This window comes from Natator depressus, chromosome 10 (genome assembly GCF_965152275.1).
Source record: "Natator depressus isolate rNatDep1 chromosome 10, rNatDep2.hap1, whole genome shotgun sequence".
Classification (NCBI taxonomy): domain Eukaryota; kingdom Metazoa; phylum Chordata; order Testudines; family Cheloniidae; genus Natator; species Natator depressus.
In genome coordinates, this window is record NC_134243.1 from 37,695,179 (window position 1) to 37,720,015 (window position 24,837).

A 24,837-nucleotide genomic window follows, 5' to 3' on the forward strand; every position below is an offset into this window, starting at 1 on the left:
CAGCGGAGGGCAACAAAAATGATTAGGGGACTGGAACACATGACTTATGAGGAGAGGCTGAGGGAACTGGGGATGTTTAGTCTATGGAAGAGAAGAATGAAGGGCGATTTGATAGCTGCTTTCAACTACCTGAAAGAAGGTTCCAAAGAGGATGGATCTAGACTGTTCTCAGTGGCAGCAGATGACAGAACAAGGAGTAATGGTCTCAAGTTGCAGTGGGGGAGATTTAAATTGGATATTAGGAAAAACTTTTTCACTAGGAGGGTGGTGAAACACTGGAATGCATTACCTAGGGAGGTGATGGAATCTCCTTCCTTAGAAGTTTTTAAGGTCAGGCTTGACAAAGCCCTGGCTGGGATGATTTAATTGGGGATTGGTTCTGCTTTGAGCAGAGGGTTGGACTAGATGACCTCCTAAGGTCCCTTCCAACCCTGATATTCTATGATTCTGTGTTAAAGGATGACCCAGTTGCAATGAGGTTAGAAATCCAAAAGGAAAGAAAACATATTCTTAAAATACAAAGAAATAAAAGCACACAGAATATTTCAACACAGTAGTAAAGCGGCTGCCCCACTCCTGGAGAACAGGGGTTAAAAGCAGCCAAGCTAGGCTGATTGGGGAAGCAGCCACAGCTGTGGCCAGCTCAATTAGGGCCCAGCTGGCCCTGATAAGAGGGCTGGGGCCCAGGAGCTTAAGGAGTCTTACTCTAGCACTGTAGTGGGAAGGGCTAGCTGTCTGGGAGCAAGGTACCTGAAGTGGAGCAGTGCTGGGGAAGGGTAAAGGGAGCTGGGGAGCTCCAGCCTGGTAAATCCCTAGGCTGCAGGCCTTGGTGAACGCCTACAAAGGTACTGGGGCTGCAGAAGGGCAGCCTGGGAATAGGCAGCGGCAGCTGGTCCTAACCCCTTGCCAATGATGAGTGGCCATTACAGACTGCAGTCTGCCCCAGTGAGTGGGGGCTAGATGATGACTGGCTGTAGCCATTGAGGCAAGGTGGGCTTAGAGGGTTGGGGGTTCCCCTGGGAGGGGAGACTCAGAGAGTGGGGTACTGCTGGGGCAGAACCCTGAGGTACATGGGCACTGGGGTCCAGGAGGGACATGGGGGCCTGAGGCAGGCAAGACACCAGCCAGCAGAGGGTGCGCTGGAGTTGAGCTAATTCCTAAGACCAGCAGGAGGCGCTGCACTGGTGAGTCTCCACTTCGCTACACCCTGTTTCAAAGAATAGAGTATATAAGCATCACAGCACTTCTCCTGTTATCCTAGACAGGAAGAGAGAATTCCTGACAAGAGCGCACAAGAGTCCATTTTTCCACTGTTGATGTGTATGCTGCCATAAGAATCAGCCAACAGGTTGGGAAGAACAAACTGGCCATCCTCTCCCTGCACAAAAATCAAAGGACTCTACTTTTCCAGAGAAAGAAACAGACAAAGGCAAAGTGAAGGCTGGAATTTGAGAGGTAAGAGGTCAGATGATATCAGAAGATAAAATATGGATTCCCTGGGAGAAAGGAAAGCATGTGAAAACTTTTAGGGATTCAACAATATTAAACAGGCTTCAGCTCATTATTTTGAAGAACGAGAAACAATGAGTAACAAACAGAAAATATAAATTTTCTTAAATTTCTTAAATTATCTTAGAAGAATAATATGAAAGCAAAGGCACTCTAGAGTTAGCTGAATCTTTGGTCCACCACTGAACAAGATTCTTCCAGCTGGCAAATCTCTTGTGTCTCAAAGTCAAATTCTTACCTGAGGACTGTTTCACCTATTGCCGTAACAAGGAGGCTACGGTCGATTAAAATAATGTCTGCAGAGTGATCTATCTTTCCACTCAACTTCACCTGTTAACAAAAACAAAATAAAACAAAACCCCATTAGTTAGAAGGGACATAATTGAAAAACAGCAGGTGTCAGCACTGCAAACCTGGGTTGCAAAGCGGGGACACAGGAATTACCATACTGGACCATGGCCATAGACCAAGTCCAGTGTCCTGTCTTCAACAGTGGCCAGCACCAGATGCTTCAGAGAAAGATAAAAGAAACCTTGCATTAGGCAGATATGGGATAATCTTCCCCTTAAAGTAGATATAGTCCTTATTCCTAACAGTTAAAGGGTGGTTTAAATTCTAAAGCACAAGATTTAATATCTATTCCAAAATTTGTTAATTATTTGATTAACTATTATATATTTTAGTTAGACACAAATATACAATCCCTTTTCTGAATCTTGCTAATTTTTTTTTTAAAATACCTTTTTAAAAGCTATAGTCTCTAATGGTTCAATCCACTGCAACAATGTGCATTAGTTTCCATTGAAGAGCAACTTTAGGGTCATTATTGTGGCAGTGACGTAGGATATAAAAACCAGGGTTATTTCTCCAAGAGCATTTATTTCTTCATAAGACCAGGCTTGCTAAATGGCCATGTGTGCTGTGATGTGATAAACAGTACATTCTACAGGTATTCACAATACAGAATCATTTGCGATGAAGACCCCAAAATCATCTCTTATCGAGTAAGAACAGATAGCGCCTACAACTAATACACTCATGTCATAAATATAAAGGGAAGGGTAAACCCCTTTAAAATCCCTCCTGGCCAGAGGAAAAATCCTCTCACCTGTAAAGGGTTAAGAAGCTAAAGGTAACCTCACTTGCACCTGACCAAAATGACCAATGAGGAGACAAGATACTTTCAAAAGCTGGGAGGAGGGAGAAAAATGAAGGGTCTGTATGCTGCTTTTGCTGGGGACAGAACAGGAATGGAGTCCTAGAACTTTTAGTAAGTAATCTAGCTAGGTATGTGTTAGATTATGATTTCTTTAAATGGTTGAGAAAAGAGCTGTGCTGAATAGAATGACTATCCCTGTCTGTGTGTCTTTTTTGTGACTTAAGATTTTGCTTAGAGGGATTCTCTATGTTTTGAATCTAATTACCCTGTAAGGTATCTACCATCCTGATTTTACAGAGGTGATTCCTTTACTTCTATTAAGAGTCTTCTTGTAAGAAAACTGAATGCTTTTTCATTGCCCTAAGATCCAAGGGTTTGGGTCTGTGGTCACCTATGCAAATTGGTGAGGATTTTTACCAAACCTTCCCCAGGAAGTGGGGTGCAAGGGTTGGGAGGATTTTGGGGGGAAAGACGTGTCCAAACTACGTTTCCCAGTAAACCCAGTTAAAGTTTGGTGGTGGCAGTGGAAATTCCAAGGGCAAAGGGTAAAATTAATTTGTACCTTGGGGAAGTTTTAACCTAAGCTGGTAAAAGTAAGCTTAGGAGGTTTTCATGCAGGTCCCCCACATCTGTACCCTAGAGTTCAGAGTGGGGAAGGAACCTTGACATCTCACCACAAGCCTTATTAAAACAGACTAGTGTACATTTTTAATGGTTCTAGTTTTGTAATATTCAGAGCAGTTATGTCACAACAATTCTACTATAGCTGCTGCAGAATTAATGGTGTAATGCAGAAAACAAAGGGTTGTCTATTATTGTGACGGGTTTCCTCCAGGGTGCCCCCTGAACTCTCTCCAGGCTGGGCTGTCTCTCACAATGCCTTGTTAGTGACCAGCAGCAACCCCTCCAGGTGCTGTTATCACTCAACATAACCACATGTGGAGACCTCACACCCTGCTAGATTGCATGAATGCTCCCAGAGCCCTTCATGAATCATGCAGAGCCAAATCCTCCCAGCACTCAGGAATATACCAGCTAATTTATTAATTGGTTCACCACTTCATCAATAGAAAGTGGACATACACCAGCCTTTGATACCTGAGCAATTTACCATTCACTTCAGGCAAACTCACTGGGAAAGATAAACAGTTCAACAGATGTATTGAGTATAAAAGATAGATTTTAGGTGATAGACAAAAAGTCAGAGTTAGTTACCAAAAGAAATAAAATATAAGCACACAGTCTAAAACTCTCAACCCTATTAGACTGGGCAACATCTGGATTAAGCAGTTTTTCTCACCCCACTGGATATTGCAGTCCTTAATATACAGGTTTTTTCGTCTGTTGGACTCTTATTTTCTTCTCAGTGTCTTAGTTGCTTGCAGTGTAGGTGGGTGAAGGAGAAAAGCCTCATATGTGTCCACTCTGTGTTTTACACCCTCAGTCCATGTGCTTGGAAAACTCAAGTCTGGGGGCACTACTGAGTCTCAAATCAAGGTTGTGCAATTCCCCTGATGTGGCCTCATGCAGATGAGTCATTGAATTGTAGCTCCCTTGCTGGACAATGGCTGTTAATGGGTTGTTTGACACCCCGACTAGGCATTGGTTACTGTCCTTGCTGTTGCCTCTGGGGAGCTAATATCTGGCTGATTCCTCAACTTACAGCATGTTTTAGTGACCATCATACAACACAATTCTCATAACTTCATATACATTAGTGATACACATATATGGATAGAGAAATGTCTTTCAGCAGATCATAACCTTTCCCTGATACCTTACAAGGCATGCTTTATATGTAAGATCAGGATTATATGAAAATGAGGACTATGGTGGTTACAGTACACTCCCCTAAGGTATAGAATGTCACACCTTTCCCCTTAGTTTACTGCAAGAGGGATAGCCACTGACTATCTCAAAGGCAGTTTGTGTTATACTTCTCTTGGCACCCAGCCATCAAGGCCATGAGGCAGTGTGCCTCAGGTTCCCCTTTCACTCACACAGCAAACCAGGTTTGTTATGATTTCTCTGCTGAGATAAGCTTTAAATCTGTTTACATGTATGAACTGAGAACTAGCATTACCATAAGGTTTAACATCCATGTCAAAATTCTTATCCTCAACTTCACATTAATACCAAAAATTTTATCACAGATGTGCATTTACAAGTATCTTTATGATACCACGTCCTCTGTTCAGATAGTCTGGTTTGACGTTGGTTTGTTCATTACCCATGGTGTCCTTTGGCTCTCTCCCATGTAATCAGTCACTGGCTTTTCTTTCCCTCCAGTGTTCCCCTCTGCCTGGGTTCTTATTTTAATTATGTTTCTGGAATTTTGGTACCTCAGGGTCTGGCAAGATAAGAATTTAGGGGGATCGTGCATATTGACTGGCCCCTTCAGGGAGCTGTCTCCCAACCCTAGGATTGTACATATACAAAAAATCCAGCTCCCTTTTTGGGGTTACCCTGTGTTTCCCACTCCCAGCACTGAGTCCTTCTCTGCCTCCTAGAGGGCTGTGCTCTGTACCCTCTGGGTGAGGTGTGTTTACTCTTTGATCAGATGCACCTTTTCCCAGCAGCTTTCCCATAATTGTTCTATGTGTCTCACCAGCCTGGGGAAAACACCCCCCTCTCTGCCCATTGGGTCATTTCTATTCTCACAAACCAACACCTGGCATTTTCTTGTCTCAACTCCTTTGTTATCAGAGGTGCATCTTGATGTAAAGAGAGACAGTTACTTTTCAAAAACATATCGGAAATAGCATCCTGAAAAACTGGGACATTGATTGGGGTAACCTCCACCACCTCTTTCTCTGACCTTAAAAACTTCTAAGGAAGGAGATTCCACCACCTCCCTAGGTAACGCATTCCAGTGTTTCACCACCCTCCTAGTGAAAAAGTTTTTCCTAATATCCAACCTAAATCTCCCCCACTGCAACTTGAGACCATTACTCCTTGTTCTGTCATCTGCTGCCACTGAGAACAGTCTAGAGCCATCCTCTTTGGAACCTCCTTTCAGGTAGCTGAAAGCAGCTATCAAATCCCCCCTCATTCTTCTCTTCCATAGACTAAACATCCCCAGTTCCCTCAGCCTCTCCTCATAAGTCATGTGTTCCAGTCCCCTAATCATTTTTGTTCCCCTCCGCTGGACTCTTTCCAAATTTTTCCACATCCTTCTTGTAGTGTGGGGCCCAAAACAGGACACAAGACTTCAGATGAGGCCTCACCAGTGTGGAATAGAGGGGAACGATCACGTCCCTCGATCTGCTGGAAATGCCCCTACTTATACATCCCAAAATGCCATTAGCCTTCTTGGCAACAAGGGCACACTGTTGACTCATATCCAGCTTCTCATCCACTGTAACCCCTAGGTCTTTTTCTGCAGAACTGCTGCCGAGCCATTCGGTCCCTAGTTTGTAGCGGTGCATTGGATTCTTCCATCCTAAGTGCAGGACTCTGCACTTGTCCTTGTTAAACCTCATCAGATTTCTTTTGGCCCAATCCTCTAATTTGTCTAGGTCCCTCTGTATCCTATCCCTATCCTCCAGCGTATCTACCTCTCCTCCTAGTTTAGTATCATCTGCAAACTTGCTGAGGGTGAAATCCACGCCATCCTCCAGACCATTTATGAAGATATTGAACAAAACCGGCCCCAGGACCAACTCTTGGGCACTCCGTTTTATACCGACTGTCAACTAGACATGGAGCCATTGATCACTACCTGTTAAGCCCAATGATCTAGCAAGCTTTCTATCCACCTTATAGTCCATTCATCCAGCCCATACTTCTTTAACTTGCTAGCAAGAATACTGTGGGAGACTGTATCAAAAGATTTGCTAAAGTCAAGGAATAACATGTCCACTGCTTTCCCCTCATCCAGAGAGCCAGTTATCTCATCATAGAAGGCAATTAGGTTAGTCAGGCATGACTTGCCCTTGGTGAATCCATGCTGACTGTTCCTGATCACTTTCTTCTCCTCTAAGTGCTTCAAAATTGATTCCTTGAGGATCTGCTCCATGATTTTTCCAGGGACAGAGGTGAGGCTAACTGGCCTGTAGTTCCCCAGATCTTCCTCCTTCTCTTTTTTTAAAGATGGGCACTACATTAGCCTTTTTCCAGTCATCTGGGACCTCCCCCGATCGCCATGAGTTTTCAAAGATAATAGCCAATGGCTCTACAATCACATCCACCAACTCTTTTAGCACCCTCGGATGCAGCGCATCCAGCCCCATGGACTTGTGCTTGTCCAGCTTTTCTAAATAGTCCCGAACCACTTCTTTCTCCACAGAGGGCTGGTCGTCTCCTCCCCAAACTGTGCTGCCCAGTACAGTAGTCTGGGAGCTGACCTTGTTCGTGAAGACACAGGCCAAAAAATAAAAAAAGCATTGAGTACTTCAGCTTTTCCACATCCTGTGTCACTAGGCTGCCTCCCCCATTCAGTAAGGGGCCCAAACTTTCCTTGACCACCTTCTTGTTGCTAACATACCAGAAGAAACCCTTCTTGTTGCTCTTAACATCCCTGGCTAGCTGCAACTCCAAGTGTGATTTGGCCTTCCTGATTTCACTCCTGTATGCCTGAGCAATAGTTTTTATACTCCTCCCTGGTCATTTGTCAAATCTTCCACTTCTTGTAAGCTTCTTTTTTGTGTTTAAGATCAGCAAGGATTTCACTGTTAAGCCAAGCTAGTCGCCTGCTATATTTACTATTCTTTCTACACATCGGGATGGTTTGTTCTTGCAACCTCAATAAAGATTCTTTAAAATACAGCCAGCCAACTCTCCTGGACTCCTTTCCCCTTCATGTTATTCTCCCAGGGGATCCTGCCCATCAGTTCCCTGAGGGAGTCAACGTCTGCTTTTCTGAAGTCCAGGCTCCATATTCTGCTGCTCTCCTTTCTTCCTTTTGTCAGGATCCTGAACTTGACCATCTCATGGTCACTGCCTCCCAGGTTCCCATCCACTTTTGCTTCCCCTACTAATCCTTCCCTGTTTGTGAGCAGCAGGTCAAGAAGAGCTCTTCCCCTAGTTGGTTCCTCCAGCACATGCACCAGGAAGTTGTCCCCAACACTCTCCAAAAACTTCCTGGATTGTCTGTGCAATCACTGACAACCCCTCTCCTGCCCCTGCTCCTGCGGGCATATTGCCTTCTGCTTGAAAGGAGCTAGTCTCAGCCCCTCCCAGACTTCGAAGCAAACTGCTTCCCCGCATGACAGAGTCACAGGAATCCTCACCCACCTCAGTGGTTTCTGAGATTCCCTCCCACTTTTCTAAGCTCCCCTCTGGGATACATTTCCCTATGCTCCCTAGAGCGGGGTTTGTCTCTCATTTAGCTGCAACTTGCTGGCAGCTAACAACCTGGACAATTCTCTCCCTGGCAGGCATTACATGCCCCTCCCTTCCTGAGACGGTGTTGCCTCCAGCTGTAGTGTAGAAGTTGGTCTCAACCACCCTCCCAATTGGAAGCATGTGGCTTCCCCCTGCTGCAGAAGAATCAAGGAGACTTTCACATTCTCTCAGCAGTTCCTGAGATCTTACCCTTTCCCTCAAGGGTCCCAGCATGAAACTCTCTCTCCTGCTGCAAGCAAATACTTTAACCTGAGCTACACGGAAGAAATCATTACCAAGAAGCAGGTCAACTAGGAGGTGTTTCATTACCTCCACAGTCAAAACACTTTCCAAACCTTCCCAAATCACATGGATTTTGGCTAGTGGTATGAGGAATCTGCTTTTGCCCACCCCTACAATCTCTGCTATTTAGCTATGTAACATACTGGCCTTTGGGACCACACTCTGCTTAACCAGAGAGATCTGAGCCCCTATATCCCTCTGCCCCACGCATTCCCTACCATTAATTTGGACAACCTTAACATGCTCCATGTCTTGTTCTGCAGAGGCTAATCTCACAAAACCAATATGATAGGTTTTGACTGCCTGGGGGTTTTCTGTGTTGAGGACAGCAGAACTAACATGAGCTATTGGTTGCCTGCTTCCTCCTAACACAAGGCATTTATTCCTTAGGCGATCAGTGGAATTACACTGATAGCACCTTTTAGATTCTTCTGCTTTTACAGGAGATTTGAATTCGACCCTGGTGAGGCCTCATCTGGAGTACTGTGTCCAGTTTTGGGCCCCACACTATAAGAAGGATGTGGATAAATTGGAGAGAGTCCAGCGAAGGGCAACAAAAATGATTAGGGGTCTAGAGCACATGACTTATGAAGAGAGGCTGAGGGAGCTGGGATTGTTTAGTCTGCAGAAGAGAAGAATGAGGGGGGATTTGATAGCTGCTTTCAACTACCTGAAAGGGGGTTCCAAAGAGGATGGCTCTAGACTGTTCTCAATGGTAGCAGATGACAGAACGAGGAGTAATGGTCTCAAGTTGCAATGGGGGAGGTTTAGATTGGATATTAGGAAAAACTTTTTCACTAAGAGGGTGGTGAAACACTGGAATGCGTTACCTAGGGAGGTGGTAGAATCTCCTTCCTTAGAGGTTTTTAAGGTCAGGCTTGACAAAGCCCTGGCTGGGATGATTTAACTGGGAATTGGTCCTGCTTTGAGCAGGGGGTTGGACTAGATGACCTTCTGGGGTCCCTTCCAACCCTGATATTCTATGAATGAGGGTTAGAGGAATAGTTTTGGGGAAGTGAGTACGAAGCCTCCCAGCTACCCTCACTCTTGCTAGGGATAAAATGGGGTCTTCCCTTCCCACCAGCTTTAAAGACCTCTTTCAGTGGTTTGTTTTCAATAGATGCCTGGGTCTGTTCGAAGGCATCAGCAAGAGACGCCATCTCATCCACAGACTTTACATCTTTGTCCCATAGGCACTGCATTACATCAGTCTTACACATGCCTAGGAAATGCTTTTGAGCCACAAGGTCAAACATTCCCTCAAAACTTGTAACACCTTTACCCCTCACCCATTTTCCCATCAAATCTTTCATTCTGTTCACATGTTCCCCATTACTCATACCAATATTCCTCTTAAGATCCCTAAATTTAACTATATGTTTCAGGGGTAATCTGAAACCTTTGCAAAACAATGTTTTTAAATTTACAATAGTCTAAAGCATCTTCAATGGGCATTTCATTTAATACACTTAAAGCTTTATCAATTAATTTTGCAATCAGGGTAGGAACTCTCTTGGCATCAGGACTTTCAAAGGTAGTCAGATATTCAACAATATCATCTGTCTCTTTGCACACAGGACATAAATGTCCAAATTGCGGATTTTTGGAGTGATGGGAATAGCTGGGTTCTGCTTCTCTAGCAGGTCCAGTTGGTGTTTTTGTTCTTTCTTTCTTCCCGTTCTTTCTTTTTCCTCCCACTCTCTCTCTTTCCGCTCTCTCTCTCTTCCCATTTCTCCTTCATCTCCCGTTCTTTCCGTTGCAATAATCTCTGGTGATCCCTCTTTTTCTGCAGCCCGCAGTCTAAAAAGCTCCAACTTTGCAATGGCTTCACTACTTTCAGTCATTTTCCTGCTTTTCTGTTCCTACTTCCCTTTCTCAAAATAAACTAACAAAAAATAACAAACCGGTAGCCTCCTCCTGACTATCCTTAGCCACCACACTTAAAGCCTCACTTAAAATCTTTACACCAGTGTATGAAGTGCAAATCTTGCTCAGTACAACAAGCTGTGTATTTCACCCTGCTCGCTGCACCACTGTGACGGGATCCTCCTGGTGTGCAGCCTGTGACTGTGGGACCGCTGTACCCCCTGAACGCTCTCCAGCCTGAGCTGTCTCTCACAATGCCTTGCTAGTGACCAGCAGCAACACCTCCAGGTGCAACACAACCACATGTGGAGACCCCACACCCAGCTAGATTGCATGAAGGCTCCCATAGCCATTCATGAATCACACAGACAAAGGCACCAGAGCCGAATCCCCCTCGCTCCCAGCACTGTACCTCAGAAATATACAGTCTAATTTATTAATTGGTTCACCGCTTCATCAATAGAAAGTGGATATACACTAGCCTTTGTACCCTGAGCAGATTTGCCCCACACTTCATACAAACTGACTGGTAAAGATAATCAGTTCAACAGATTTACTGACTATAAAAGATAGATTTTAAGTGATATTAAATGAGAGACAAAAAGTCAGAGTTAGTTACCAAAAGAAATAAAATATAAGCACACAGTCTAAACTCTCAACCCTGTTAGACTGGGTAACGTCTGGATTAAGCAGTTTTTCTCACCCCATTGGATATTGCACTCCTTAATATACAGGTTTTTTCGTCTGTTGGACTCTTATTTTCTTCTCAGTGTCTTAGTTGCTTGCAGTGTAGGTGGGTGAAGGAGAAAAGCCTCATATGTGTCCACTCTGTCTGTTTTATACCCTCAGTGCTTGGAAAACACACGTCCAGGCATGTCTGGGGGCATCGCTGAGTCTCCAAGCAAGGTTGAGCAATTCCCCTGGTGTGGCCTCATGCAGATGGTCACTGAATTGTTGTCGGAGTAAACTCCCTTGATGGACAATGGCTGTTCATGGGTTGTTTGACACCCCGATCGGGGGTTGGTTACTTTCCTTGCTGTTGCCTCTGGGGAGCTAATATCTGGCTGATTCCCCAACTTACAGCATGTTTTAGGGTATGTCTACACTGGCAGAGTTACTGCACCACTTAGAGAGTGCTGAAGGGAAACTGCTGTTGTGTGTTCACACTGTAAGCTGCCTGTGCAATAGCATGTTCACACTTGTGACACTTGCAGTGGTATTCGAAGCTGTGCACTCTGGGCAGCTATCCCACAGAGCACCTCTTCCTCTTCTGCCACCAAGAGCTGTGGGAAGATGGAGGGGGTCCCAGGACATCCTGGGTCCTGTCCCAGTGACCCATGATGCATTGCTTTGCATCACAGAAATCCCTGTGCTTCCATCTGCATTTGGCACCATCTTTCAACGGTTTGTGTACTGGGCGCTCTGCCTCTTTCTGGCTGCAGGAATGGATCCCGAGCTGCTCACCAGTATGCTGCTCGCTCTAACCAACACATCACGAGTGGTAGTGGAGTTATTCTTTAAACAACAAAGGCAAGAGGAGTGCGAAACTGATCTCGCCACGCGTACTAGCTACTACACGAGATTGCTTGTGGCATTCACAGAGGTGCTGACCACAAAGGAACACCGCTTTTGGGCTCAGGAAACAAGCACTGAGTAGTGGCATTACATTGTCATGCATGTCTGGGATGACGAGCGATGACTACAGAACTTTCGGATGAGGAAAGCCACATTCATGCAACTGTATGATGAGCTCGCCCCAGCCCTGCGGCGCAACGACATGAGAATGAGAGCTACCCTGCCATTGGAGACGCATATGGTGATTGCACTGTGGAAGCTGGCTACTCCAGACTGTTACCGATTGGTCGCTAACCAGTTCAGAGTGGGAAAGTCGACCATTGGACTCGTGTTGATGGAAGTGTGCAGAACCATTAATCGCATCCTGCTCCGAAAGACCGTGACTCTGAGCAACGTGTGTGACATTGTGGATGGCTTTGCACAAATGGGCTTCCCTAACTGCAGAGGGCCGATAGATGGCACACGTATTCCAATTCTGGAGCCAGACCATCTAGCCACCGAGTACATTAATCGCAAGGGGTATTTCTCAATGGTTCTCCGGGAGCTTGTGGATCCCTGTGGGTGTTTCACAGACATTAAATGCAGGCTGGTCAGGAAAGGTGTATGATGCACGCATCTTTCAGAACACGGGCCTGTTCAGGAAGCTGCAAGCAGGGACTTCCTTCCCGGACCAGAAAATCACCGTAGCAGAAGTCGAAATGCCCATTGTGATCCTGGGAGACCCCGCCTACCCCTTAATGCCATGGCTTATGAAGCCATACACCAGGCAACTTGACAGCAGCAAGGAGTGGTTCAACAACACACTGAGCAAGTGCAAAATGACTGTTTGAAATCTGTCTGTAGGTATCATAATTCCTACGGCTGGAGCACAGCTGGGACTGGACAGCCTCCTCTCCCCAAATGCCGATGAGGTCCAGCAGCTCGGCGTTGCTCCAAGTGGGGGATCACCTGGTGCGTGGAGCAGGCATGGCCACCTGGAAAGATGTGCTGAGACCACTCCACGCGTCACCAAGCAAACAGAAAGGGGACTTTCAAAATTCCAAAGGAATGTATGGGGTGGGGATGACGGTTGGTCACCTGAGGGCAGGGCAGTAGAGTTCAAATCGATGACCAGAGAGGCAAGAACAGGCATTGTAGGACACCTCCCGGAGCCCAATCGCAGAGCTGTAATCGACCAGGGTGTCTACACTGGCACCGCAGCGCTCTACCCTCAGCGCAGAAACCTGTACACCTCTCATTGGGGTGTTTTTTTTTTATAGCGCTGCAACTGCACAGTTTCTCCACACTAAGTGGCTTGGCAGTGTGTACACCTCAGGAGTTAAAATGCAGAAAATTGCTTTACTGTGCAGAAACTTGCCATTGTAGACAAGGCTTCAGTGACCACCATACAACACAATTCTCATAACTTCATATATATGATATGATATACACATATGAATAGAGAAATGACATGATCTGCTGAAAGACGTTTCCCCTAATACCTTAGCAGGCACGCTTTACATGCAAGATCACGATTATATGAAAATGAGGAATATGGGGGTTACAGTATGCTCCCACAAGGTACAGAATGTCACAGTTATAAGTCTATCAGAACGAGATCCTGAGCTGTTTGGGTGCTACTGTATTTGCAGTTCAAACTGAGAAACACAGGGTAGGGAAAAGGGTACATATTACTAAAGAGGTCAGGTAATTGCGTATTTGAGATGTGGCAGACCCATATTTTAACAAAGATACAGATTATAGTTAAGTATCAACAATCTTGCCATTAGCTAAAGCTTTGTCTATACTGAGATTTTGCTCTGATTCCAGCCACTAGTGTAGCTGTACAGGTGAAACACCTGCAGTTTAGACTGGCAAGGCTTCTATTTGTAAGGGTGGCGCTTCCCCTGGTGTTTCAAAGAGGAGTAAGCTCCACCACTACAAATAACAGATCTGTCTGAGTTTACTCCTGCTCGAAAGTAGGATACAGTCTACCATCTGCACTGAGGGGCAGGGTTGCACAAGTGCCATTATATCGATGACTGGAATTGGGGCAAAACTCTGATGTAGACAAAGCCATAAAGCAGCAAAAAAGGTCACAAAACCAATTCTGGTTTCCACTGAAAGTCACCTTTAAATGCCTTCAGCAATACTTAGCCAATTCCCTTAATAGTTCCCCTTCTTTGTGCTTCCCTCTCTTGCCCCATCCTGGCCTCTTCCTCTCTTGTTCATTATGGAGAGCCTCCTACTACAGACCACCTAACCAGGAAGAAGAGGTGAATGAGGCTTTTTTTTTTTTTAAACAACTAATAAAATCATCCAAAGCCCAGGACTTGGTGATGATAGGGGGACTTCAACTACTCAGACATCTGTTGGGAAAATAACATGGCAATGCACAGATTATCCAACAAGTTCTTGGAATATATTGGAGACAATTTCTTATTTCAGAAGACGGAGAAAGGTACAAGGGGAGAGGCTGTTCTAGATTTGATTTTGACAAATAGTGAGGAACTGGCTGAGAATGGAAAGTGGAAGGCAGCTTGGGTGAAAGTGATCGTGAAATGAAAGAGTTCATGATTCTAAGGAATAGTAGGAGGAAGAACAGCAAAATAAAGACAATGGATTTCAAGAAGGTAGACTTTAGCAAACTCAGGGAGTTGATACGTAAGATCCCATGGGAAGCAAGTCTAAAGAGAGACAGTTGGCAGTTTTTCAAAGAGACATTTTTAAGGGCACAAGAGCAAACTATCCCACTGCGTAGGAAAGATAGGAAGTATGGCAAGAGACCACCCTAGCTTAACCAGGAGATCTTCAATGATCTAAAAATAAAAAAAGAGTCCTACAAAAAGTGGAAACTAGGTCAAATTACAAAGGATGAATATAACTAAATAACACAAGTATGTAGGGACAAAATTAGAAAGGCCAAGGCACAAAAAGAGATCAAACTAGCTAGAGACATAAAGGGTAACAAGAAAACATTCTACAAATACATCAGAAACATGAGGAAAACCAAGGACAGGGCAGAACCGTTACTCAGTGAGGGGGTGGGGAAACAATAACAGAAAATGTGGAAATGGCAGAGGTGCTTAATGACTTCGTTTCGGTTTTCACCGAGAAGGTTGCTGGTGATTGGACATCTAACATAATGAATGTCAGTGAAAATGAGGGAGAATCAGAGGCTAAAATAGGGAAAGAACAAGTTAAAAATTACTTAGACAAGTTAGATGTCTTCAAGTCACCAGGGCCTGATGAAATGCAACCTAGAGTACTCAAGGAGCTGACTGAGGAGATATCTGAGCCATTAGCGATTATCTTTAAAAAGTCATGGAAGACAGGAGAGATTCCAGATGCCTAGAAAAGGGAAAATATAGTGCCAATCTATAAAAAGGGAAATAAGGACAACCCGGGGAATTACAGACCAGTCATCTTTACTTCTGTACCTGGAAAGATAATGGAGCAAATAATTAAGCAATCAATTTGCAAACATCTAGAAGATAATGAGAAGTGCAAAACAGTGAGCATGGATTTGTCAAGAACAAATCATGTCAAACCAACCTGATAGCTTTCTTTGACAGGGTAAGCCTTGTGGATGGGGGGAAGCGGCAGATGTGGTATATCTTGACTTTAGTAAGGCTTTTGATACTATCTCACATTACCTTCTCATAAACAAACTAGGGAAATGCAACCTAGATGGAGCTGCTACAAGGTGGGTGCATAACTGGTTGGAAAACCATTCCCGGAGAGTAGTTATCAGTGGTTCACAGTCATGCTGGAAGGGCATATCAAGTGGGGTCCCACAGAGATGAATTCTGAGTCCAGTTCTGTTCAATATCTTCATCAATGATTTAGATAATGGCATAGAGAGTACACTTATAAAGTCTGCAGATGATACCAAGCTGGGAGGGTTGCTAGTGGTTTGGAGGATAGGATTAAAATTCAAAATGATCTGGACAAACTGGAGAATTGGTCTGAAGTAAATAGGATGAAATTCAATAAGGACAAATACAAAGTACTACATTTAGGAAGGAACAATCAGTTGCACGCATACAAAATGGGAAATGACTGCCTATGAACACTTCAATCTCTCTGGTCACGCAATCACAGACATGAAGGTTGCTATCTTACAACAAAAAAACTTCAAATCCAGACTCCAGCAAGAAACTGCTGAATTGGAATTCATTTGCAAATTGGATACTATTAATTTAGGCTTAAATAGAGACTGGGAGTGGCTAAGTCATTATGCAAGGTAGCCTATTTCCCCTTGTCTTTTCCTACCCGCCCCCCCAGACGTTCTGGTTAAACTTGGATTTATGCTGGAAATGGCCCACCTTGATTGTCATGTACATTGTGGGGAGAGTGGTCAGTTTGAATGAGCTATTGCCAGCAGGAGAGTGAGTTTGTGCGGGGGGGGGGGGGGTGAGAGAACCTGGATTTGTGCTGGAAATGGCCCACCTTGATTATCATACACATTTGTGAAGAGAGTGGTCACTTTGGATAGGCTATTACCAGCAGGAGAGTGAGTTTGTGGGGGGGGGGGGGGTGGAGGGTGAGAAAACCTGGATTTGTGCTGGAAATGGCCCAACTTGATGATCACTTTAGATAAGCTATTACCAGCAGGAGAGTGGGGTGGGAGGAGGTATTGTTTCATGGTCTCTGTGTATATAATGTCTTCTGCAGTTTCCACAGTATGCATCCAATGAAGTGAGCTGTAGCTCACGAAAGCTCATGCTCAAACAAATTGGTTAGTCTCTAAGGTGCCACAAGTACTCCTTTTCTTTTTGCGAATACAGACTAACATGGCTGTTACTCTGAAACCTGCCTATGAAGGAGTACTGAGGAAAGGGATGTGGGGGTCACAGAGGATCACAAGCTAAATATGAGTCAACGGTGTAACACTGTTGCAAAAAAAAAAAAAAGCTAACATTCTGGGATGTATTTGCAGGAGTATTGTAAGCAAGACATGAGAAGTAATTCTTCCACTCTACTCCATGTTGATTAAGCCTCAGCTGGAGTATTGCATCCAGTTCTGGGCGCCACATTTCAGAAAGATGTGGACAAATTGGAGACAGTCCAGAGAAGAGCAACAAAAATGATTAAAGGTCTAGAACAGCAGAGGCTAACAGAGGGACTTTGCCGGGGAGTTCGCCTGGGGAGAGCCCACTGAGGCTCACATCTTGCCAGCTTCTCTGAGTAGTTACTACAACTCCTGAGGAAGCTCGTAGAAGGAAGGTAATATGGATGGGGGGGTGTTCAGCTGTTGTGACCTGCACTGGATGTGCCATGTTTGTCTTTCTTCTACAGGACAGAAGCGACTTTGTCTGTACAAAGTGCAAGCTGTTCTCTATATTGGAAGAGAAGGTTCAAAGTCTGGAGCAACAGGTATCGACCCTGCGTTGCATAAGAGAAACTGAAGATTTCCTGGACAGACGTCAGGATATGCTTCTACAGACACAACGTTCTGAAGATTCAGAGCAGGCTGTACTGCGGGGACAGGAGGACGGTGAAGAAATTTGGCAGCATGTGACCTCCAGAAGAAGAAAGGGGAGTGTCCATGCACCAGCAACGCAGATACAGGTAAGTAACCGGTTTCATGTTCTCTCCACAGGTACTACTGCGGAGAGTGGACTAGATGATACATCTGAGGGAAGGGAACAGAAGGAGACTCCGCCGATTGGAAGGCATGAGATGCACTGTCCTAGGGAAGGGGGTTCCACGACTACCGCTCCCAAGAGAAGGAGGCGGGTGGTGGTGGTCGTGGACTCTCTCCTCAGGGGGACTGAGTCATCTATCTGCCGCCCCGACCGAAAAGTCTGCTGCTTGCCAGGAGCTAGGATTCATGATGTGACGGAGAGACTGCCGAGACTCATCAAGCCCTCAGATCGCTACCCCTTCCCGCTTCTCCACGTGGGCACCAATGATACTGCCAAGAATGACCTTGAGCGGATCACTGCGGACTACGTGGCTCTGGGAAGAAGGATAAAGGAGTTTGAGGTGCAAGTGGTCTTCTCGTCCATCCTCCCCGTGGAAGGAAAAGGCCTGGGTAAAGAGCGTCGAATCGTGGAAGTCAACGAATGGCTACGCAGGTGGTCTCGGAGAGAAGGCTTTGGATTCTTTGACCATGGGATGGTGTTCCAAGAAGGAGGAGTGCTAGGCAGAGACTGACTCCACCTAACGAAGAGAGGGAAGAGCATCTTTGCAAGCAGGCTGGCTAACCTAGTGAGGAGGGCTTTAAACTAGATTCACTGGGGAAAGGAGACCAAAGCCCTGAGGTAAGTGGGGAAGTGGAATACCGGGAGGAAGCATGAGCAGGAGCGCATGAGAGGGCCGGGCTCCTGCCTCATACTAAGAATGCAGGACAAACAGCAAGTTATCTCAAGTGCCTATACACAAATGCAAGAAGCCTGGGAAACAAGCAGGGAGAACTGGAAGTCATAGAATATCATAGAATATCAGGGTTGGAAGGGACCTCAGGAGGTCATCTAGTCCAACCCCCTGCTCAAAGCAGGACCAATCCCCAACTAAATCATCCCAGCCAGGGCTTGGTCAAGCTTGACCTTAAAAATATCTAAGGAAGGAGATTCCACCACCTCCCTAGGTAACGCATTCCAGTGTTTCCTCCTAGTGAAAAAGTTTTTCCTAATATCCAACCTAAACCTCCCCCACTGCAACTTGAGACCATTACTCCTTCTGTCATCAGCTACCACTGAGAACAGTCTCGATCCATCCTCTTTGGAACCCCCTTTCAGGTAGTTGAAAGCAGCTATCAAATCTCCCCTCATTCTTCTCTTCCGCAGACTAAACAATCCCAGTTCCCTCAGCCTCTGCTCATAAGTCATGTGTTCCAGTCCCCTAATCATTTTTGTTGCCCTCCGCTGGACTCTTTCCAATTTTTCCACATCCTTCTTGTAGTGTGGGGCCCAAAACTGGACACAGTACTCCAGATGAGGCCTCACCAATGTTGAATAGAGGGGAACGATCACGTCCCTCGATCTGCTGGCAATGCCCCTACTTATACATCCCAAAATGCCATTGGCCTTCTTGGCAACAAGGGCACACTGTTGACTCATATCCAGCTTCTCGTCCACTGTAACCCCTGGGTCCTTTTCTGCAGAACTGCTGCCGAGCCATTCAGTCCCTAGTCTGTAGCGGTGCATCTACCTCTCCTCCCAGTTTAGTGTCATCTGCAAACTTCCTGAGGGTGCAATCCACACCACCCATTCTTTCTCCACAGAGGGCTGAAATCAGGAAGGCCAAATCACACTTGGAGTTGCAGCTAGCAAGAGATGTTAAGAGTAACAAGAAGGGTTTCTTCAGGTATGTGAGCAACAAGAAGAAAGTCAAGGAAAGTGTGGGCCCCTTACTGAATGAGGGAGGCAACCTAGTGAAAGAGGATGTGGAAAAAGCTAATGTATTCAATGCTTTTTTTGCCTCTGTCTTCACGAACAAGGTCAGCTCCCAGACTACTGCACTGGGCAGCACAGCATGGGGAGGAGGTGACCAGCCCTCTGTGGAGAAAAGTGGTTCAGGACTATTTAGAAAAGCTGGACGAGCACAAGTCCATGGGGCTGGATGCGCTGCATCAGAGAGTGCTAAAGGAGTTGGCGGATGTGATTGCAGAGCCATTGGCCATTATCTTTGAAAACTCATGGCGAACGGAGGATGACTTTAAAAATGGGAAGAAGGAGGACCCTGGGAACTACAGGCCAGTCAGCCTCACCTCAGTCCCTGGAAAAATCATGGAGCAGGTCCTCAAAGAATCAATTCTGAAGCACTTAGAGGAGAGGAAAGTGATCAGGAACAGTCAGCATGGATTCACCAAAGGCAAGTCATGCCTGACTAATCTAATTGCCTTCTGTGATGAGATAACTGGCTCTGTGGATGAGGGGAAAGCAGTGGACATGTTGTTCCTTGACTTTAGCAAAGCTTTTGACACGGTCTCCCACAGTATTCTTGCCAGCAAGTGAAAGAAGTATGGGCTGGATGAATGGACTATAAGGTGGACAGAAAGTTGGCTAGATTGTCAGGCTCAACGGGTAGTGATCAACGGCTCGTTGTCTAGTTGGCAGCTGGTATCAAGCGTCCCAGACGTCAGTCCCGGGGCCAGTTTTCTTCAACATCTTTATTAATGATCTGGATGATGGGATTAATTGCACCCTCAGCAAGTTTGTAGATAACACTAAGCTGAGGGGAGAGGCAGATATGCTGGAGGGTTGGGATAGGGTCCAGAGTGACCTAGACAAATTGGAGGATTGGGCCAAAAGAAATCTGATGAGGTTCAACAAGGACAAGTGCAGAGTCCTGCACTTAGGACGGAAGAATCCCATGCGCTGCTAAGGGCTGGGGACCGACTGGCTAAGCAGCAGTTCTGCAGAAAAGGACCTGGAGATTGCAGTGGACGAGACGCTGGATATGAGTCAGCAGTGTGCCCTCGTTGCCAAGAAGACCAAAGGCATATTGGGCTGTATTAGTAGGAGCGTTGCCAGCAGATTGAGGGAAGTGATTATTCCCGTCTATTTGGCACTGGTGAGGCCACATCTGGAGTCCTGTGTCCAGTTTTGGGCCCCCCACTACAGAAGAGATGTGGACAAATTGGAGAGAGTCCAGTGAAGGGCAAAAAAATGATTAGAGGGCTGGAGCACATGACTTACAAGGAGCAATTGAGGGAACTGGAGTTATTTAGTCTGCAAAAGAGAAGAGTGAAGGGGGATTTAATAGCAGCCTTCAACTACCTGAGGGGGGGTTCCAAAGAGGATGGAGCTCGGCTGTTCTCAGTGGTGGCAGATGACAGAACAAGAAGTAATGGTCTCAAGTTGCACTGGGGGAGGTCTAGGTTGGATATTCAGAAACACTATTTCACAAGGAGGGTGGTGAAGCACTGGAATGGGTTACCTAGGGAGGTGGTGGAATCTCCTTCCTTAGAGGTTTTTCAGGCCCGGCTTGACAAAGCCTTGGCTGGGATGAGTTAGTTGGTGTTGGTCCTGCTTTGAGCAGGGGATTGGACTAGATGACCTCCTGAGGTCTCTTCCAACCTTAATATCCTATGATTCTAAGTAAAGAGAAGGAAGAGACAAGGAGAGAAAGTGGAAATTTGGGGGGGGGGGGTTGTTTTGTTTTTAATGATTAACACTTAAATCTCTTTGCTAAAAGTTATCCATCTGGCACGCATCACTGAAATATCTGAGTGTTTGCAAGGCATAAACAAGACATTCAAGTACACAGAACGACCAAAGGAAAAAAATCCCCTCCTGTTAGAAATTTTACCAGTCAGCTTGGAAATTAGGACTTGATCAGCTGAGAAGACGTGTGCAAAGAGAGAGGTCTTGCAGCTTTGTCTAAAAAGTAGCCCCAGCTAAAATTCAGGATTGGATTAAGATTCCAAACTCCTACAAAGTTCTGGCATCTGAAAATATGGAAACGGGGGGGAGGGATTTTTTTCAGAACCATCATTACTCAGAATTAAACTGTTTTAAATAAAGAAGAGGTAAAAGGAACTGCAACATCAATATCACTGTATTTTTAAACATGTAGCCAGGCTGAATGTCAGGGTTGGATAAAGCCGTTCTTAAGTGGAACCCTATGCAGCCCTTCATGAGTAGCTCCATCAATTTCTGCAGAATTTTACATTAATTTTATCTTTATTATTTTTAAATTTCTAGCCTTTGTGGTTGTAACATGAGCACAAAACCATCATCCTGAGTCTGAAGACAGAAACAGGAGCTCTAAGAAAGGTATGTACTGCACCCATTCTTAATGGAATGATAATGCTAGTGATGTATGGTGACAATATAACTGTCATCGTGGTTAACTACTAATTTTTAATAGAAGCAACCAATGATGCTGGGATTATGGAGATTTTAAGAATGCCACCACCATCCTTTCTTCCCCCATCAGACCCTTGCTCCAATGGTACTAAAAATTAGAGTAATGGAAACAGTTGAAGCCATTTATTCATCCTGACAACATTCTAGCAGAAAAACTGGGATTTTTAAAATGTTTGTTGGCTGTTGCATCACAAAGTGTGTACACATATCTATGACCTGCAGAAAGAGGAAGGATATGTTCAGTGTCTGTAGACAGATAATAGACAGGAGACAAGAAAGTAGAGATGAGTGGACAAATGGGGGTGAATGGGTTAGGGTGGGGGCAAGAATGAAGAAATGGAAGGTGTGACAGAGTGCTGGGCAGCAGCCCCTGACCCAGCATTCTGGTCACTGCAGCTCCAATTAATTACCGCAGAAGAAACCTCATTAAGAAGAGCTGTGCCTAACTGATGGGTGGAGAAGAGCTGGAAGGCTAATGTCACTAGAAAGAATATACAAAAAGGCGAAGAGAGGAAGCAAACAGAGAAAGATCGCTCTTGCCTGCTTGCCTCAGGAGCTGAGGGCTCCCTAAAACTCTAGGTGTAAGGCTGAACAGTGTACAAGGGTGCTAGGAACCAACACTGTACATAAATGGCACTGGGTGTTTTACCAGGTAAAGGTCTCTGAGATGTTTGTGGACTTGAGAAGGAACAGGAGTGAGCAGGGTCCTGACAGAGAAGGTTAGAACAGAGAAACCAGAGATGCAAGAGAAAACCCATGCTTCTGAATTAACCACCACAATTCTTGGCTCCACCTTGTACTCCCGACGGAATTCTGCGTCCTTGCAGGGGTGCAGAATTCATATAGTCTGCATATTTCTCTGCCACCCGTGCAGAAAAATGCAAAAAAAAAATCTGCAGGGGGACACACATCTCTTCCCCAGCAGTCCAGGCAGCGTGTCTGTTCCAACGTGCCTGGAGCAGCCTCGGAGACAAAAATCACTCCAGGGGGAAGAGGGCTGGGCATGCATGCCTGCTAGGGAGATGTTGATCACCATCAGGGGGCCAATAAGCGAGAGAGACTCTGTCCCTCTTGATTGCTACTGCGGCTCGCCTGTCATGGAGAGGGGGTAGGTCTTTTTATTATACACAAGGAAGGCTCTGTCCCCGAGACAGAAATGTAGCAGCCTGTCTGCCTAGTAACGGGTCTGTAACTTCTCGAGAATAAAAAAAACCCTATTAAATATTAGTATCATATTACTGAAAAAAATTGTTTTTAAATTAAAGAAAATAGTTTTTGTAAAAAACAAAACAAAACCACATTTTGTTAATGTTGCTGTTGATGGTTAATTGATCTCATTTCCTGAGGCAGAAATGTAACAGCCTGCCTGCATAGTAACATTGTTAATGTTCCTATTGTTAGTTAACTCTTCCCATTCTCAATCAATTCCCCCAGGAGCATAAAACCTGTAAAAGTTTTAAGGCCCCTATATTACATCACTTTGGCAAATGAAAGTAAGGAAACAGCTAGGAAGATCTCTATGCTTTCTCACTTTTTTCCTGTGCCAAAGTGACACAATGGGGTTAGATTACAGTTTAGGATTTATTTTACTTACCCATTAAAAAAAAATACTTTGAGGGCAAATAAAACATTTACCAAGCAGTCAATAAAATGTCAGGACAATCAGAACCAAGCATTTCCCAAAGTACCCAGCCAGGTCCAGGACAATGATTAGCAAAACTGTATGACTTTCATGTGTGAAAGTCTGAGTAATTTAAAATGATGATCTACTTTTTTTTTTGCCATTTGGTGTTCTGTAATATAATTTAAATGAAAATCCAGGATTATAACTGGAATGCAGGGTATTAGTTACCAAGTGGCTTTTTTTCTTTATTGTAGTTTAAATAAATTACCAAAACAATTGAAACTGTTGTGATTATACTGCATTATTTTGACAAACAAAATCTGCAGAATTTTTAATTTAGAGGCGCAGAATCCCCACAGGAGTAACCTTGGGAGGAACATGTATTTCCGTAAAGGTTTTATCCAAGAAATAAAGATGGGCCTTAATGAATTTGTCACACAACAAAAAGTTGGCAAAAGTAAAAGTGGAAATATACATCTATAGAAACTGATGTTGTACCACAGCAGCACCTAACCTTAACCCTCAGCCTACCTCACCTACCTTCATGATTTCCTCTGCTTCTCCCTCAAGAGTTATTGTGTACATAGACAACAGGAGGTTCTCTGTTATTACCACCAAAACATCCCTCTTCTCCATGATCAGGAGCTTTTGGATTGGACTGTCTGTGCTCAATGCATGGCTTGTCTTTCCTTTTTCATTCACGTAATGCACAGACCCTGCAGTAAACACAAGCCAGTTACATACTGTTCTGTTCCAATACACCTGTAAACTACAAAATTAATTATCAATACTGTTAGTGGTCTGACAAACCCACAAACATAAGTTATTCAGAGGCAAGGCTACACAGAAAAAAAGCCTTGCTTAATCTTGATTAAGATTATTCTGTTCTACTTTAATAACAACATGTTCCTCAAATGCTGAAAAGCTAGCAAATACACAGTTAAGGTCAACAACCACAATTTTATTTCTCATCTTATATACTGTTGGAGTTAAAATAGTATAGTAGTTTATACAAAAAGGACACAGGTAAAAAGTAGTTCTCTTTTCTTCAAAGAAATCCAAACCTAAAAGTATATCTTAAAAGGAAGACAACTACCTTTAACATGTGTGTCCTTCTTGTCTGTAAAAGCAGCAAAGAGTCCTGTGGCACCTTACAGACTAACAGCATAAGCTTTCGTGGGTGAATACCCACTTCATCGGATGCATGCAGTAGAAATTTCCAGAGGCAGGTATAAATATGCAAGCAAGAATCAGGCTAGGGATAACGAGGTTAATTCAATCAGAGAGGATGAGGCCCTCTTCTAGCCATTGAGGTGTGAACACCAAGGGAGGAGAAACTGCTTTTGTAGTTAGCTAGCCATTCACAGTCTTTGTTTAATCCTGAGCTGATGGTGTCAAATTTGCAAATGAACTGAAGCTCAGCAGTTTCTCTTTGAAATCTGGTCCTGAAGTTGTTTTTTTGCTGCAGGATGGCTACCTTTAAATCTGCTATTGTATGTCCACGGAAGTTGAAGTGTTCTCCTACAGGTTTTTCTATATTGTCATTCCTAATATCTGATTTGTGTCCATTTATCCTTTTGGGTAGGGACTCCAGTTTCGCTGATGTACATAGAAGAGGGGCATTGCTGGCACATGATGGCGTATATTACGTTGGAGGACGTGCAGGTGAATGAACA

General features: G+C 44.7%; 1 protein-coding gene and 1 long non-coding RNA gene across 8 annotated transcripts in view; one reads left to right on the forward strand and one right to left on the reverse strand.

Annotated features, from left to right (window-relative positions):
* The window catches only part of IFT140 (intraflagellar transport 140), a 236,216-nt gene that overhangs the window by 170,571 nt on the left and 40,808 nt on the right, over positions 1–24,837 (reverse strand). For 6 of the 7 annotated variants that reach the window (XM_074965776.1, XM_074965778.1, XM_074965777.1 and 3 more), the window contains 2 exons: positions 23,702–23,877; positions 1,748–1,839 (listed from right to left, as the gene is read on the reverse strand). In XM_074965776.1, the coding sequence (XP_074821877.1) occupies positions 1,748–1,839; positions 23,702–23,877 (268 nt within the window). The remainder of the gene's footprint in view (positions 1–1,747; positions 1,840–23,701; positions 23,878–24,837) is intronic. The other variant, XM_074965782.1, reaches the window with a different exon arrangement.
* On the forward strand, positions 17,825–24,782 carry LOC141995043 (uncharacterized). Its single transcript, XR_012641241.1, has 3 exons — positions 17,825–17,985; positions 21,373–21,444; positions 24,747–24,782. It is a non-coding gene; the product is annotated as an uncharacterized LOC141995043 (long non-coding RNA).